Source organism: Otolemur garnettii, unplaced genomic scaffold (genome assembly GCF_000181295.1).
Source record: "Otolemur garnettii isolate 467f Iridium unplaced genomic scaffold, OtoGar3 scaffold00056, whole genome shotgun sequence".
Lineage (NCBI taxonomy): Eukaryota > Metazoa > Chordata > Mammalia > Primates > Galagidae > Otolemur > Otolemur garnettii.
The window spans coordinates 6,975,644-6,992,624 of record NW_003852451.1 but is presented as its reverse complement, the minus strand read 5'-3'; the positions used below and the strand labels follow the sequence as shown (position 1 = coordinate 6,992,624).

General features: G+C 45.3%; 1 protein-coding gene across 1 annotated transcript in view; it reads right to left on the bottom strand.

Annotated features, from left to right (window-relative positions):
* The window catches only part of LOC105887235 (apolipoprotein(a)-like), a 30,924-nt gene continuing 13,943 nt past the window's right edge, over positions 1-16,981 (bottom strand). Inside the window, exons 3-10 of the mRNA XM_023514640.1 lie at positions 13,798-13,946; positions 11,344-11,488; positions 10,245-10,393; positions 7,099-7,243; positions 5,681-5,829; positions 3,745-3,889; positions 2,673-2,821; positions 1-110 (exon numbers count right to left, since the gene is read on the bottom strand). Coding sequence (XP_023370408.1) covers positions 1-110; positions 2,673-2,821; positions 3,745-3,889; positions 5,681-5,829; positions 7,099-7,243; positions 10,245-10,393; positions 11,344-11,488; positions 13,798-13,946 — 1,141 coding nt within the window. The remainder of the gene's footprint in view (positions 111-2,672; positions 2,822-3,744; positions 3,890-5,680; positions 5,830-7,098; positions 7,244-10,244; positions 10,394-11,343; positions 11,489-13,797; positions 13,947-16,981) is intronic.

Below are 16,981 nucleotides of genomic sequence, written 5' to 3'. Positions count from 1 at the left end.
CTATATTTTGAACTTGGATGACACTCCTATGAAATTAGTTGATGCTTCAACTTGGTAACTCTGTGTATCACTCAGGAAACATTTTCGGAACACAGGATTGTGGTCAGGTGCTATTAAAGTTAAGACAGAAAAAAAAATAAGCTGAAAAATGACTGACAGAGAAATATGAGAAGGAATTTATAGAAAAACTGTTAAATTAGTTTATTTGAATTAGCACTGTTCTCTTTTCCAGAGTAACAATTATATGGACAGGACTCACCCATTAAAAAACCAATAAATTAATAGCATTCTAGAACTTAAACCAGTATTCCTCAAAATATTAAATTTAAAATATGAGGGAAAAGTAACGAAGTCACAGAACATATCTCTTAATAGAGGTAATACTTGAAATGTTGAAACATTTTCCCGGACCATTTTCTGAAAAAAGCCAAAGCCTTAAGCTTCTGGGGAAGGTGACAGAAAATGATCTTCTGTGTACGGCAACCAAAATTCATGGTTGCTGAGGGTGGCATACAGTGAAAAATAATTATCTCCTCAAGAATGGACAAAGAAGGCTCTGCGCCTGTGGCTCAACCGGCTGGGGCGCCAGCCACGTACACCTAGGGTGGCAGGTTCGAATCCCCAGCCCGGACCCGCCAAACAACAATGATGGCTGCAACCAAAAAATAGCTGGGTGTTGTGGCGGGCACCTGTGGTCCCAGCTACTTGGGAGGCAGAGGCAGGAGACTTGCTTGAGCCCAGGAGTTGGAGGTTGCTGTGAGCTGTAATGCCACGGCACTCTACCCAGGGGGGCAGCTTGAGGCTCTGTCTCAGAAAAAAAAAGAATGGACAAAGAAAATTCATAGGGAAAGATTGTGCATTTAAATAGCATAGAAATATATTGCTCATTCACTGAAGGCCCACCCAACAGAAATTCTATGAGAAGAAATAGAAAGTACAAAAAAAGATACTCAGTAAAAACTGATCAGGGGCAAAGCCAATCTTAAGGTGTGGGAAGACCTAGAACATTGAGCAACCACTGAGCATTCAATGACAACCAACAGCAGTATACTAATGGGGGCCATGAAGTGGAGGGAGACATACCCTCTGTGGTGCAAGCACTCATTGAAGGTTATGATCTGAGCATAGCTTAGCAAAATGGAGAAAACTTTTCAGTACCCAAGATGCCACTCTCAGCACCAGGGCCCAGCAGCCCACCACTGAAGGAATTAAAAACCTGTGCTGCACATCCTGGCCTGTGGGCCCACATATTTCAGCTGCTTGCTACGTGGACTCAGGGAGCCACACTACCTATGGGCAAAAGAAGAGGAGGGCCCACATCCAAGAAGAATATCTACTGCAGTCTAGCCTAACGTGCTAGTCACATGTCCAGCATTGGATTAAAACATTACAAGGCATGCCAAAATAGCCAAGTAGAAAAATCTCTATTGGCTTAGAGAAGTCTAAGTCCTAGAGAGGACTGACTATCTCATCAGTCTCAGAGAGGACTAGATCTAGGAATTCCAAGACTAGGATTGTAAGGTAAACATGAGTGAAGTGTTAGAAGATCTTCTAGGAAAGTAGACAGCATGTATGGAATGATGGGCAGATGCAGCAGAGACGTGAAAAGTCTCAAAAAATCATAAAATGAAAATGCTAGAAACCAAACTGATGAGGTCAGAGTTGAAAAATCTCACCATGGGATCATTAGGGGACTACAGCACACCACGGAGCAAATCGTCAGTGAACCTGAAGATGGGTTAAGAGAAATATTCCAAACTGACACAAAAACCAAATAAAAAACAGAGCTACAAAGAAAACAAAAACCATCCTTCAAGAGTTAGGAAACAACATGCAATGGCCTAACATCTGGGCATGTAGTCTGCAAACTGTAGGAGAGAGAGGGTGAGGTGGCAGGCAGGGATGGGACGGGTGGGGGAATGCACAGAGATAGGGAAGATGAAGAAAAAATATTTCAAAAGATACCAGAAAGAATTTACTGAAACAAACTACTGAATATCAATGCTCCACATATTCAAGGAGCTCAGGAAAGGCCAGGCACCATAAATAGAGGAAAAGAAAACTCAACAGAGTGAGTTGCAGAGTCAAAGTGTTAAAAGGCAAAGAAGAGAGAAAGTCCCATGGCAGCCAGAGAAAAAAAGAAATATGGAACCCTAGGGAACAGAGGTAAGACTCCTAGTCAGAAACAGGACATGATGGAGTATCATCTTTAAGTGGTCAAATAAAGAAAACTGTCCATCACCTCTGGACCTGCAATAAGCAAAACCAGTTTGAAAACCTCACAGGAAAATCAAGAAATTTCCAGATGTAGAGGAGCTGAAAGGCATTGCTACCTTTCAGCAATGCTCAGGTGAAGCTCTGGAAAGAAGGCCTACGGCACCCAAGGCACACGTGGATGGCCTCTAGCATCTCCAGCCTCATGCCAAGGTGAGCAGTAAGGAAAAGGCCCCGGAGGATTGGCACAAGTGTTCAAATCTGCCGCCGCCACCCACACTGTGCCACCAATCACAGCTCTGGCTCCCCTGAGGGCAATGTCATGGCCTCCTTCCACAGGGAAGACCCTCCAGCAGCACCCGAACATGCTTTTAACACGGAAGGCTTGTGCATCAGGTAGGTATGCCATCTCGATTCCTCTTGATGTCCTAAGGAGGTGGATGTCAGAGATTTCTTACCCTGTTCAGTCGGAGCCTCTTCACTGGGAACTGGGGTCTCTGAGCACTGTGTCAGGTTGCAGTACTCCCACCTGACGCTCGGATCAGTGGTGTAACACCAAGGGCCTCCAGCACCATCTGGATTCCTGCAGTAGTTCCTCACCAAGCCTCTGCCAATGCCAAAATCATACAGGTCACCAAGGGAGGGAATGTCTTCAGGGGCACCTAGCACCTTTTGTGTCACTAAATTACAAAACAACTGTTCACCCATTGCCTTTCACATTGAATGTCACTGATTTCTGTAATTTCCCTTCTTCCTCTTACCATGGGGCTCTAGAAAGAAAGCCAGGGGACTGATGGGCTTGACATCATCTGTTTCCCATTGCCATAGCTCAATACTAGGCTGTCTTTTGCCCAACAGGTGAAAACACTTTTTCTGTATATTTCATCCTCCTTGATGACACAAATGCTGGTCCACTCAAACTCATGCTTTTGTCCATGTGCTCAGCCTTTGTATTTCTCAGCACCTGTATCCTTCTGATTCCCACTTGCTTTCTTGCTTTGGTCCTCATATCCTAGCACCTGATATCCATTTAGACCACTTGTGCCAAAAACCCACTGGGTATGACTGAGTCAGTGTGATTGTGTGTATGTGTGTGTGTGTGTGTGTGTCTGAGCGTGGTTCACATCTTCACTTCAAACCCTAGATACATTTGGCAAACACAAATTCTTCTTGTAGGTTGGAGGCTGGAATGATAGAATTGCATGGTTGAAAGACTGCATGGATCTATAATGGGGCCTGTGGCCTGATACTGTTCCTAAGTGTTTGTTCATTTATTCTTCTGACCTTTCCATTTATGTGCCCTGGGTACCTCTATCCAGGAGTATCACATTTTGTTTCTACAAAATGACTCAGGCATGACAATAAGTCCCTCTCAGAATGTTACCTCCAAAGTTAGGTTCCTGGACATTTTACCTCACACTCTGGACCCAAGGGAATGGTGGGCCTAAGCAATGAACTTGAAATGGATCTCTGGGAACAGCAGTTTCAGTCAGATGTTGCTTATCTTATGGGAGAAAATCAAACACATACCCATTTGGGTAGTTGGCTGGGGTCCTCGAGTGCTTGTGTGGTGTCATAGACAGCCAAGACTGACATTTCCTTCCTGTGACCGTGGTTGATGCTCTACCTCGGTAACCGTGTCCGTCACCCTTGTAACAGTCCTGCTCAGTTGGTGCTAAGATGGAAATAAAAGAAACCAAGCTGAAGAATACCCAGAATAGAGAAACATGGTAAGCAATTGAATACAAAAAAAGTACCTTCCTCTCTGGGAATTACCACTGTTGCCTTTTCCCTAGGAAGAAGCAGATGTACAGCTCTTCCCCAGAGAAACCAGCAGTAATTCATAGTATGCTAGAACCTTAATCACCTAATTCACTTGGAAATACTGTATGTCAAATTCTGGAAGAACACGGCCAAGTCAGACAGCAAGGCTATCATTGGGTTCATACTCGAAAGCCTGGCACATTTCCCCACATCACTTGCTCGGGCAAGGCCAACACACTCTGCTTCCGAGGCATGGGGCAGGAAATGATCCTACATCAACTCTGAAGGGAAAAATCTACAGTTTCCCAGAGAGGGCTAGCACCAAACATCATCTTCCCCAGAGGAGAGACAAGGAACCCTTTGGCACTGAGATGCTGCAGTGGCACAAAGCACAAGTAGACTTCTCTTCCACTCAAGGCCCAGCCCAGGGACAGTGACCTAGTGGGGTAGGACCAAGAGCTGTCCAAAACCAGGCCTTCCACAGACCAGAGTGCACAGTCTGCCTAGGACTATGGGTGCACCTGGGAGACAGAGTATTTACCTGCTTCCACCAAACACTAAGCATTGAAGAACAACCAACAACAGCCTACTGGTGGGGGCCCATGAAGTGGAGGGACATCCCCTCTGTGGTGGGGATCCTCAGGGAAGGCTCTGATCTGAGCAAGGTTTATCAACATGCAGAAAACTCTTCAGCACCCCAGAGCGCACTCTCAGCACTGGGTTCCAGCAGCCCACCAATGCAGGAATTGAAAGCCTGTGATGCACAACCTGTCCTGGGACCCCCATTCATTTCAGCTGCTCGCTACCAGGACTCAGTGAGCCACACTACCTATGGGCAAAAGCAGAAAAGGGCCCATATCCAAGTAAGAAGAATAACTACTCCAGTCTAGCCTAATGTGCTAGTCATATGTCGAGCATTGGATTAAAACATTATAGGACACACCAAAACGGCCAAAAGGAAATTCCTTATTGGCTAATCAAGACACCAGACTTGGAGATGACAATCTAGAAAGTCTAGACTGGGCATGTAAGGTTATCGTGAGTGAAAGGTTAGACGATCATCTCGGAAAGTAAACAGCACTTGTGCAATGATGGGGAGGTTCAGCAAAGACATGGAAACTCTCAAAAAGCATAAAATGAAAATGGTAGAAATGAAACACATGAGGTTGGAGGTGAGAATTCTCTCCATGGGCTAATCAGGGGACTATACAAGACTGAGGAAATCAGTAGTGAACCTGAAGCTGGCTTAAGAGAAATACTTCTAACTGGCACGCACACAAACAAATGGGGAAAAAAAGGGTGACAGAGAAAACAAACAGAAGAACAAAACTTCAAAACTATGGCCTAATATTTGGGCACTTAGTGTGCACAATGGGGGGGAGAGAGAGAGAGAAGAAGAAGACACATGGCAGCAGATGGACACGTGGATAGACTCTAGCATCTCCAGCTTCATGCCAAGGTGGGCAGTAAGGAAAAGGCCCTGGAGGATTTGCACAAGTGTCCATACCTGACATCACCCGCATTGTGCCACCAACTACAGCACAGGATTCCCCCAGTGGGAGCCCTGAGGCCTCCTTCCACAGGGAATACCCTCCAGCAGCACCCAAAGACACTTTTCACATGGAAATCTTGTACATGGGGAAGACTTTCCATCTCAATTCCTCCCAACATCCTAAGAAGGTGGATGTCAGAGATTTCTTACCCTGTTCGGTAGGAGCCTCTTCACTGGGAACTGGGGTCTCTGAGCACTGTGTCAGGTTGCAATACTCCCACCTGATGCTCGGATCAGTGGTGTAACACCAAGGGCGTCCAGAATCATCTGGATTCCTGCAGTAGTTCCTCACCAAGCCTCTGCCAATGCCAAAATCACACAGGTCACCCAGTGTGGCAAAGGGCTCAAGGGTACCCAGCCCCTCTTCTTTCACTGAATGACTACTCTACGGTTCACCCATTGCCTTTCCCGCTGAGTGTCACTGATTTTTCTAATTTCCCTTCTTCCTCTTACCATGGGGCTCTAGGAAGAAAGCCAGGGGATTAACGGGGTTGCCTACATCTACTTTCCATTGCAAATGAGCTCACTGCTAGGCTGTCCTTAGTCCAACAGGTAAAAACACTTCTAAATATTATACTGTCTTTGATGGCACAAATGCTGGTCCGGTCAGACAGGTGCTTTTGTCCATGTGCTCAGCCTTTGTACTTCTCAGCACCTGTATACTTCTGCCTCCAATGTGCCCTTCTGCTTTTCTGCCTTGTGTCCTAGCACCTCATATCTGTTTAGACCACTAACGCTAAAGACTCAGTGTGGGCTCAGCACCTGTGGCTCAAGTGGCTAAGGTGCCAGTCACATACACCTAAGGTGGAGGGTTCAAATCCAGCCCGGGCCCACCAAAACAATGATGGCTACAACCAAAAAATAGCCGGGCATTGTGGCGGGCACCTGTGGTCCCAGCGACTTGGGAGGCTGATGCAGGAGACTCGCTTGAGCCCAGGAGTTGGAGGTTGCTGTGAGCTGTGATGCCATGGCACTCTACCCAGGGGAATACCTTGAGGCTTCTGTCTCAAAAAAAAAAAAAATCCAGTGTGTTTGGCTAAGGCTGTGTGTGTGTGTGTGTGTGCCTGAGTGAGGTTCAAATCTGGACTTCAAACCCTTGGTAAAACTGGCAAATATAAACTCTTCTTGGTGGAGGAGGCTGGAAAGATAGAATTGCATCATTCAAAGATTGCATGGATCTGTAGTGGGGGTCGTGATCTGGTAGTGTACTATTTGTGTGTATAGTGTGTTTCTACAAAACATAGCAGATTGGACTGATCGCCAGTGGTGCCATGGCCAGGTACTGTTCCTAAGTGTTTCATTTGTTCTCCTGACCTTTCCATTCATGTACCCTGGGTACCTCCATCCATGTGTATCATGTGTTTCTACAACATGACTCAGGCATGACAGCCTTTCTCTACTGTATCTTGTCGCAGAATGTTGGCTCCAAAGCTAGTTTCCTTCACATTCTGCCTCACACTTTGGACCAAGGGAATTATGTTCCTGAGCAGTGAACATGAAACAGAGCTCTGCAAATAGCAGTTTCAGTCAGATGTTGCTTCTCTTGTGGAGGAAAATCAAACACTTACCCATCTGGGTAGTTGTCTGGGGTCCTCGAGTGCTTGTGTGGTGTCATAGACAACCAAGATTGACATTTCCTTCCTGTGACCGTGGTTGATGCTGTCCCTCGGTAACCATGTCCATCACCCTGGTAACAGTCCTGTTCAGTTGGTGCTAAGATGGAAATAAAAGAAACCAAGCTGAAGAATAACCAGAACAGAGAAACATGGTAAACAATTGAATACAGAAAAGGACCTTCCTCTCTGGGAATTACCACTGTTGTCTTTTCCCTAGGAGCAGGCATATGTATAGCTCCTCCCCATTGAAACTGCCAGCAATTCATAGCATACTAGAACTTTAATCACTCAACTTCTTGGAAATACTGAATGTAACATTCAGGGAGAACACGGCCAAGTCAGATAGCATGGTTATCACTGGGTCCATACTTGAAACCTTGGCACATTTCCACACATCACTTGCTTGGCCAAGGGAGTATGGGGCAGGATATGGTCCTGTGTCTAGACTACAGGCCAAAATCCACAATTTCTCTGACGGGGCTAGAGTCAAACTTCATCTTCCCCAGAGGAAAGACAAGGAACCCTCTGGCACCCAGGACACTGCAATGACACCAAACACAAGTCGACTTCTCTTCCACTCGAGACCAAGACCAGGGACAATGACCTAGAGATGGAGCACCTCCAAAGCCAGGCCTTCTACAGTCCGGTGTAGCCCAGTCTGCCTAGCACTCTGAGTGGACCAGGGAGATAGAGCATGTGCCTGCTTCCACCAGTCACTGAGCATTCAAAGAAAACCAATAGCAGTCTACTGATGGGATCCCACGAAGTGGAGGGACAACCACCTCTGGGGCACAGGCCCTCAGTGAAGGCTCCAGTCTGAGCATGGTTTAGCAACATGGAGAAAACTCTTCAGCATCCCAGAGCCCACACTCAGCACCAGGTCCCAACAGCCCACTACTGTAGGAATTGAAAGCCTGCACTGCACGTCCCATCAAGGGAACCCCATTTATTTCAGCTGCTGGATATCTGGACTCAGTGAGCCACAACACCTATGGGCAAAAGCAGAGGGGGGCCCACATCCAAGAAGAATACCTACTGCAGTCTAGCCAATGTGCTGGTCCCACATAGAGCATTGGATTAAAACATTACAGCACACACCAAAACCTCCAAGAAGAAAAATTCCATTGGCTAATCAAGACACCAGTCTCAGAGAGGACTGAATCTAGGAAGTCCAGAGTGGGCTTGTAAGGTTATCATGAGTGAAGTGTTAGAATATCAACTGGGAAAGTGCACAGCATGTGTGCAATGATGTGGAGGTTCAGCAAAGACACAGAAAGTCTCAAAAAGTGTAAAATGAACATGGTAGAAACCAAACTCATGAGGTTGGTGGTGAGAATTCTATCAATGGGCTCATCAAGCAACTACACACTTTTGAGAAAATCATCAGTGAAGCTAAAAATGGGTTAAGAAAAATACTTGTAACTGCCACACATGCAAACAAAGAAAAAGTTACAAAGAAAACAAACAGAAGGACTTCAGGGTGGGCAAGGGACGTGAAGAGAAACTTCTCTGAAGAAGACAGTTAAATGCTGATCATCATTAATCACCAGAGAAATGCAAATCAAAACTACTTTGAGATATCATCTAACTCCAGTAAGATTAGCCCACATCAAAAAATCCCAAAACCAGAGATGGTGGCGTGGATGTGGAGAAAACAGAACATTTCTATACTGCTGGTGAGAATGTAAACTAATACACCCCTTTGGAAAGATGTTTGGAGAACACTTAGAGAACTAAACATAGACCTGCCATTTGCTCCTACAATTCCTCTACTAGGTATATATCCAGAAGACCAAAATCACATTACAACATTGTACCAGAAGGTTTATTGCAGCCCAATTCATAATTGCTAGGTCATGGAAGAAGCCCAAGTGCCCAGTGATCCACAAATGGATCAATAAATTGTGGTATATGTATACCATGGAATATTATGCAGCCTTAAAGAAAGATGGAGACTTTACCTCCTTCATGTTTACGTGGGTGGAGTTGGAACATATTCTTCATAGCAAAGTATCTCAAGAATGGAAGAAAAACTATCCAATGTACTCAGTCCTACTATGAAACTAATTTATAGCTTTCATATGAAAGCTATAGTGCAATTATAGCCCAAAAATATGGGGAATGAGGAGAGGGAGGAGAGGGGAGGGAGAGGACCGGTGAAGGGAGGGTGATTGGTGGGACCACACCTATGATTGCTTTAATGTATACAGCTATGATTTAATAAAAAAAAAAAAAAAAGAAAGAAAAGAAAACAAACAAAAAGACAATCCCTTAAGAGTTAGGAAACAACACGCAATGGCCTAACATCTGGGCACTTAGTGTTCACAGTAGGGGAGGGCAATGAGATAGAAAGAGAGAGAGAGGATTGGAGAGATAGAGAGATGGAAGATGAAGAAGAAATACTTCCACAAGATGCTGGCTAAGAATCCACCTCAACAAACTACTGAACCTCAATTCTCCACATTTTCAATGAGGTCCAGAAAGGCCAGGCACCATAAAGAGAGGAAGAGAAGACTTAACAGAGTGAGATGCAGACTCAAAATGGTAAAAAGCAAAGATGAGAGCAAGTCTCATGGCAGCCAGAGACAAAAGTAACATGAAAACCTAGGGAACAAATACAAGACTCCTAGTCAGAAACAGGGGATGATGGAGTATCATCTTTACAGTGGTCAATTAAAAAGAACTTTCCATCACCTCTGGACCTGAATCAAGAAAAACTAGTTAGAAATCCTGAAAGGAAAATCAGGAAATTCTGGATGTACTGAAGCTGCAAGACATTGCTACCAAAGCTCACGTAAAGCTCTGGAGAGAAGGAATATGGCACCAGATGGGAAGGTTGATGCCACAGCTTCAGGCCAAGGTGAATGGTAAGGAAAGGGTTTTGGAGGATTTGCAGAAGTGTTCAAATCAGCCATCACCCATATTGTGCCACCAATCACATCTCTGGACCCCCTGAGGGCAACGCCATGGCCTCCTTCCACAGGGAAGACCCTCCAGAAGCACCCAAACACACTTTTAACATAGCTTGTGCATCAGCAAGATTTTCCATCTTGATTCCTCCTGATGTCCTAAGGAGGTAGATGTCAGAAATTTCTTACCCTGCTCAGTAGGAGCCTCTTCACTGGGAACTGGGCCCTCTGAGCACTGTGTCAGGTTGCAGTACTCCCACCTGACACTCGGATCAGTGGTATAACACCAAGGGCGTCCAGCACCATCTGGATTCCTGCAGTAGTTCCTCACCAAGCCACTGTCAATGTCAAATAATACAGGTCACCAAAGGAAAGAGTGTCTTCAGGGGCACCCAGCACCCTTTATTTCACTAAATTACTACTCAACTGTTCAACTGTTTCCTTTCACATTGAATATTACTGATTTCTCTAATTTCCTTTCTTCCTTTTTCCATGGGGCTCTAGGAAGAAATCCACCAGACTGATGGGACTGACAACATCTATTTCCCATTGTGAAGGAGCTCAGTCCTAGGCTGTCCTTTGTCCAACAGGTACAAACACGTTTTCTATATATTTTACCCTCTTTGATGGCACAAAGGCTGGTCTGGTCAGGCAGATGCTTCTGTCCATGTGCTTGACCTTTGTACTTTTCAGCACCTGTATACTTCTGCCTCCCACCTGCCCTCCTGCTTTTGCTCCTCGTGTCTTAGCACCTGATATCCATTCAGATCACTACTGCTACAGACCCAGTATGTTAGGCTAAGGCAGTTTGTGGGAGGGGGGGTTGGGGGGGTATAATTTTCTGTGTCTATGTGTCTGTGTCAGAGTGTGGTTCAAATAATGAATTGAAATCCCAGGTAAAAGTGGCAAACACAAACTCTCCTTTGTGGTTGAAGGCTGGAATGATAGAATTGCATGGTTCGAAGATTTCATGGATATGTAGTGTGGGCCATGGCCCGGTACTGTTCCTAAGTGTTTGTTCATTTATTTTTCTGACCTTTCCATACATATGCCCTGGGCACCTACATCCATGTGTATCACATGTTTCTACAAAATGGCTCAGGCATGACAGCCAGTCTCTAATGTGTCTTCTCAGAACACTGGCTCCAAAGGTATGTTTGTGCACATTCTGCCTCACACTTTGGACCAAGGGAATTGTGGTCCTAAGCTGTGAACTTGAAACAGAGCTCTGGAAATAGCAATTTCAGTCAGATGTTGCTTCTCATGTGGGGTAAAGTCAAACACATACCCATTTGGGTAGTTGGCTGGGGTCCTTGAGTGCTGGTGTGGGGTCATAGACAGCCAAGATTGACATTTCCTTCCTGTGACCGTGGTTGATGCTGTACCTTGGTAACCATGCCCGTCACCCTCGTAACAGTCCTGCTCAGTTGGTGCTACAATGTAAGTAGAAGAAACCAAGCTGAAGAATACCCGGAACAGAGAAACATGACAAGCAATTGAAAACAAAAAAGGACTTTCCTCGCCAGGAATTACCACTGTTCCTTTTCCCTAGGAAGAAGCAGATATACAACTCCTCCCCCAGAGAAACCACCAGTAATTCATAACATGCTAGAAACTTAATCACCCAACTTGCTTGGAAATACTGAATTTAAATTGCAGGGAGAACATGGCCAAGTCAGACAGCATGGCTATCACTTGGTTCATACTTTAAACCTTTCCACAATTCACCACATCACTTGCTTGGGACAACACAGTCAGCTTCTGGGGTGTGGTGCAGGAAATGGTCCTGTGTCTAGTGTACTGGCCCAAATCCACAGTTTCTCTGATGGGGCTAGAATCAAACATCATCTTCCTTGGAGGAGAAACAAGGAACCCTCTGGCACTCAGGACACTGCAGTGGCACCAAGCACAGGTCAAATTCTCTTCCACTCAAGGTCCAGCCCAGGTACAGTGACCTAGAGGGGTAGGACCCAGAGCCTTCTGAAACCAGGCCTTCCACAGCCCAGCTTCACACAGTCTGCCTCAGACATGGGTGGACCAGGGAGACAGAGCATGTGCCTGCTTCCAGCAATCACTGAGCATTCAAGGACAACCAACAACAGTTTACTGATGGGGGCCCATGAAGTAGAGGGACATCCCCCTCTGTTGTGCAGGCACTCAGTGAAGATTCTAATATGAGCATGGGTTAGCAACATGGAGAAAACTCTTCAGCACCCCACAGCCCACTATTAGCACCAAGTCCCAGCAGCCCACCACTGCTGAAATTGAAAGCCTGTGCTACACATCCTGTCAAGGGAACCCCATTCATTTTAGCTCTTGGCTACATGGGTTCAGTGACCTACACTACCTATGGGCAAAAGCAGAAGAGGGCCCCCATTGAGGTAGGAAGAATACCAATTGCAGTCCAGCCTCAGGTGCTAGTCACACATCCAGCATTGGATTAAAGCATTACTGGTTATAGCAACACAGCAAAGAGAAAAATCCCTATTGGCTAATTAAATCTTAGAGATGACTGGATCTTGGAAGCCCCAGACTGGGATTGTAAGGGTAATGTGAATGAAGTGTTAGAAGACCATCTGGGAAAGTAGAGACCATGTGTGCAATGAAAGGGAGGTTCAGAAAAGACACATAAAGTCTCAAAAAGCATAAAATGAAAATGGTAGAAACCAAACTCATGAGGTCAGAGGTAAGAATTCTCTCAATGGGCTCATCAGAGGACTAAACACCACTGAGCTAATCATCTGTGAACCTGAAGATGGGTTAAGAGAAATACTCCTATCTGGCACACATGCAAACAAACAAACAAACAAACAAAAAAAAAAGTGACAGAGAAAACAAACAGAAGGACAATACTTCCAGAATTAGGAAACAACATGGAATGACCTAACATATGGACAGTTAGTGTGCACAATGGCAAGGGAGGGAAAGAAAGAGAGAGAGAAGGTGGGAAGAGAGATAGAAGATGAAGGAGAAATATTTCAGCAGACAGTGGCTAAGAATCGGCTAAAACAAACTACTGATCATTGACTCTCTACATATTCAGGAGCTCAGGAAGGCCAAGCACAAAACTTAGAGGGAGAGAAGACTCATCACAGAAGCAGAGTCCATGTGCTAAAATGTAAAGATGAGAGCAAGTCTAATGGCAGCCAGAGATAAGAACTATGGAACCCTATTGAACAAAAATAAGACTCCTAGTCAGAAATAGGTGCTGATGGAGCATAATCTTTATGGTGATCAAATAAAGAGAACTGTTCATCATAGTTGCTATTGGGAATAGCAATTTCAGTCAGATATTGCTTCTCTTGTGGGGTAAAATCAAACACATACCCTGAAAGAAGCAAAAGTAGTTTGAAAACCTCAAAGAAAAATGAAGAAATTTCCAGACATAGAGGAGTTGAAAGGAATTGCTATCAATGCTCAGGTAGAAGCTCTGAACAGAAAGCATATGGCACCCGATAGATCCGTGGATGGACTCTAGCATCTTCAGCTTCAAGCCCAGGTGAGCAGTAAGGAAAGGGCCCTGAAGGATTTACACAAGTGTTCAAACCTGTCCTCCCCCACATTGTGCCATGAATCACAGCTTTGGCTTCCCCCAGCAGGAGCCCTGAGGTCTCCTTCTACAGGGAATACCCTCCAGCAGCACCCAAAGACACTTTTCACATAGAAATCTTATACATGAAGATGACATTCCATCTTGATTCCTCCCAATGTCCTAAGGGGGTGGATGTCAGAGATTTCTTACCCCGTTCAGTAGGAGCCTCTTCACTGGGAACTGGGCCCTCTGAGCACTGTGTCAGGTTGCAGTACTCCCACCTGACGCTCGGATCAGTGGTGTAACACCAAGGGCGTCCAGAATCATCTGGATTCCTGCAGTAGTTCCTCACCAGGCCACTATTAATGCAAAATAATACAGGTCACCAAAGGAGGGAGAGTCTTCAGGGGCACCCAGCACCTTTTATTTCACTAAATTACTACTCAAATGTTCAACTGTTTCCTTTCACGTTGAATGTTACTAATTTCTCTAATTTCCCTTCTTCCTCTTACCATGGGGCTCTAGGAAGAAAGTCAGGGCATTGATGGGGTTGCCCACATCTACTTTTCATTGCAAATGAGCTCACTGCTAGGCTGTCCTTAGTCCAACAGGTAAAAACACTTCTAAATATTGTACTGTCTTTGATGGCACAAAGGCTGGTCCAGTCAGACAGTTGCTTTTGTCCATGTGCTCAGCCTTTGTACTTCTCAGCACCTGTATACTTCTGCCTCCAACGTGCCCTTCTGCTTTTCTGCCTTGTGTCCTAGCACCTCATATCTGTTCAGACCACTAACGCTAAAGACCCACTGTGTTTGGCTACGGCAGTGTGTGTGTGTATGTGTGTGTATGTGTGTGTGTACCTGAGTGAGGTTCAAATCTGGACTTCAATCCCTTGGTAAAACTGGCAAACATAAACTCTTCTTGGTGGTTGGAGGCTGGAAAGATAGAATTGCATCATTCAAAGATTGCATGGATCTATAGTGAGGGTGGTGGTCTGGTAGTGTACTATTTGTGTGTATAGTGTATTTCTACAAAACATAGCAGATTGGACTGATCGCCAGTGGTGCCATGGCCAGGTACTGTTCCTAAGTGTTTCATTTGTTCTCTTGACCTTTCCATTCATGTACTCTGGGTACCTCCATCCATGTGTATCATGTGTTTCTACAACATGACTCAGGCATGACGGCCTTTCTCTACTGTGTCTTGTCGCAGAATGTTGGCTCCAAAGCTAGTTTCCTTCACATTCTGCCTCACACTTTGGACCAAGGGAATTATGTTCCCAAGCAGTGAGCTTGAAACAGAGCTCTGGGAACAGCAGTTTCAGTCAGATGTTGCTTCTCTTCTGGGAGAAAATCAAACACATACCCATCTGGGTAGTTGTCTGGGGTCCTCGAGTGCTTGTGTGGTGTCATAGACAGCCAAGATTGACATTTCCTTCCTGTGACCGTGGTTGATGCTGTCCCTCGGTAACCGTGTCCATCACCCTGGTAACAGTCCTGTTCAGTTGGTGCTAAGATGGAAATAGAAGAAATCAAGCTGAAGAATAACTGGAACAAAGAAACATGGTAAACAAGTGAAAACAAAAAAGGGCCTTCCTATCCGGGAATTACCACTGTTGCCTTTTCCCAAGGAGCAGGCAGTGTACACCTTCTCCCCCAGAGAAATCGCCAGCAATTCATAGCTAGCTAGAACCTTAATCACCCAACTCACTTGGAAATATTGAATGTAACATTAGGGAGAACACAGCCAGGTCAGATAGCATGGTTATCATTGGGTTCATACTTGCAACCATGGCACATTTCCCCACATAACTTGCTTGGCCAAGGCCACCACAGTCAGCTTTGGGGGGCCAGGGCAGGATATGGTCCTGTGTCTAGTCTACAGGGCAAAATCCACAGTTTCTCTGATGGGGCTAGGGTCATGCATTTCTTCACCAAAAAAGAGACAAGGAACCCTCTGGAACACAGGACACTGAAGTGACATCAAGCACAAATGGATTTCTCTTCCACTCAAGAGCAAGACCAGGGACAATGACCTAGAGTTGGCGCACCTCTGAAGCCAGGCCTTCTACAGTCAGCATAGACCAGTCGGCCTAGCACTCTGGGTGGACCAGGGAGATAGAGCATGTGCCCATTCCACCAATCACTTAGTAATCAAGGAAAACCACTAGCAGTCTACTGATGGGATCCCATGAAGTGGAGGGACATCCCCTCTGGGGTGCAGGTACTCAGTAAAGGGCCCGGTCTGAGCATGGTAGAAAACTCTTCGGCATCCCAGAGCCCACACTCAGCACCAGGTCCCAACAGCCTACCACTGCAGGAATTGAAAGCCTGTGCTGCATATCCCATCAAGGGAACCCCATTTATTTCAGCTGATGGCTACCGGTACTGAGTGAGCCACAATACCTATGGGCAAAAGCAGAGAAGGGCCCACATCCAAGAAGGAAGAATTACTACTGCAGTCTAGCCTAATGTGCTGGTCCCACATAGAACACTGGATTAAAACATTATAGGACATACCAAAACCACCAAGATGAAAAATTCCTATTAGCTAATCCAGACACCAGTCTCGGAGATGACTGGATCTAGGAAGTCCAGACTGGGCTTGTAAGGACCATGAGTGAAGTGTTAGAACATCATCTGGGAAAGTGCACAGCATGGGTGCAAAGATGGGGAGGTTCAGCAAAAACACGGAAAGTCTCAAAAACTGTAAAATAAAAATGGAAGAAAACAAACTCCTGAGGTCAAAGGTGAGAATTCTTCAATGGGCTCATCAGGACACCACACACCTCTGAGAAAATCATTAGTGAAACTGAAGAAGGATTAAGAGAAATAATCCTAACTGCCACACATGCAAACAAGCAAAGAAAGAAAGAGTGACAGAGAAAACAAATAGAAGGACAATCCTTTAAGAGTTAGGAAACAACGTGCAACAGCCTAACATCTGGGCACTTAGTGTGCACAGTGGGGGGAGGGCGAAGAGAGAGACAGAGAAAGAGAGAGCAGGAGTGGGGAGATAGAAAGATGGAAGATGAGGAGAAATATTTCCACAGATGCTGGCTAAGAATCCACATCAACAACTACTGAACTTCAACGCTGCACATTTTAAACAAGGTCTGGAAAGGACAGGCATCATAAAGAGAGAAAGAGAAGACTCAACAGAGTGAGATGCAGACTCAAAGTGGTAAAAAACAAAGATGAGAGCAAGTCTCATGGCAGCCAGAGACAAAAGATATGTGGAGCCCTAGTGAACAAAGGTAAGATTTCTAGTCAGAAACAGGAAATGATAGAGTATTATTGTTACGGTGGTCAAATAAGGAAAACTGTCCATCACCTCTGGACCTGCAATAAGCAAAAGCAGTTTGAAAACCTCACAGGAAAATCAAGAAATTTCC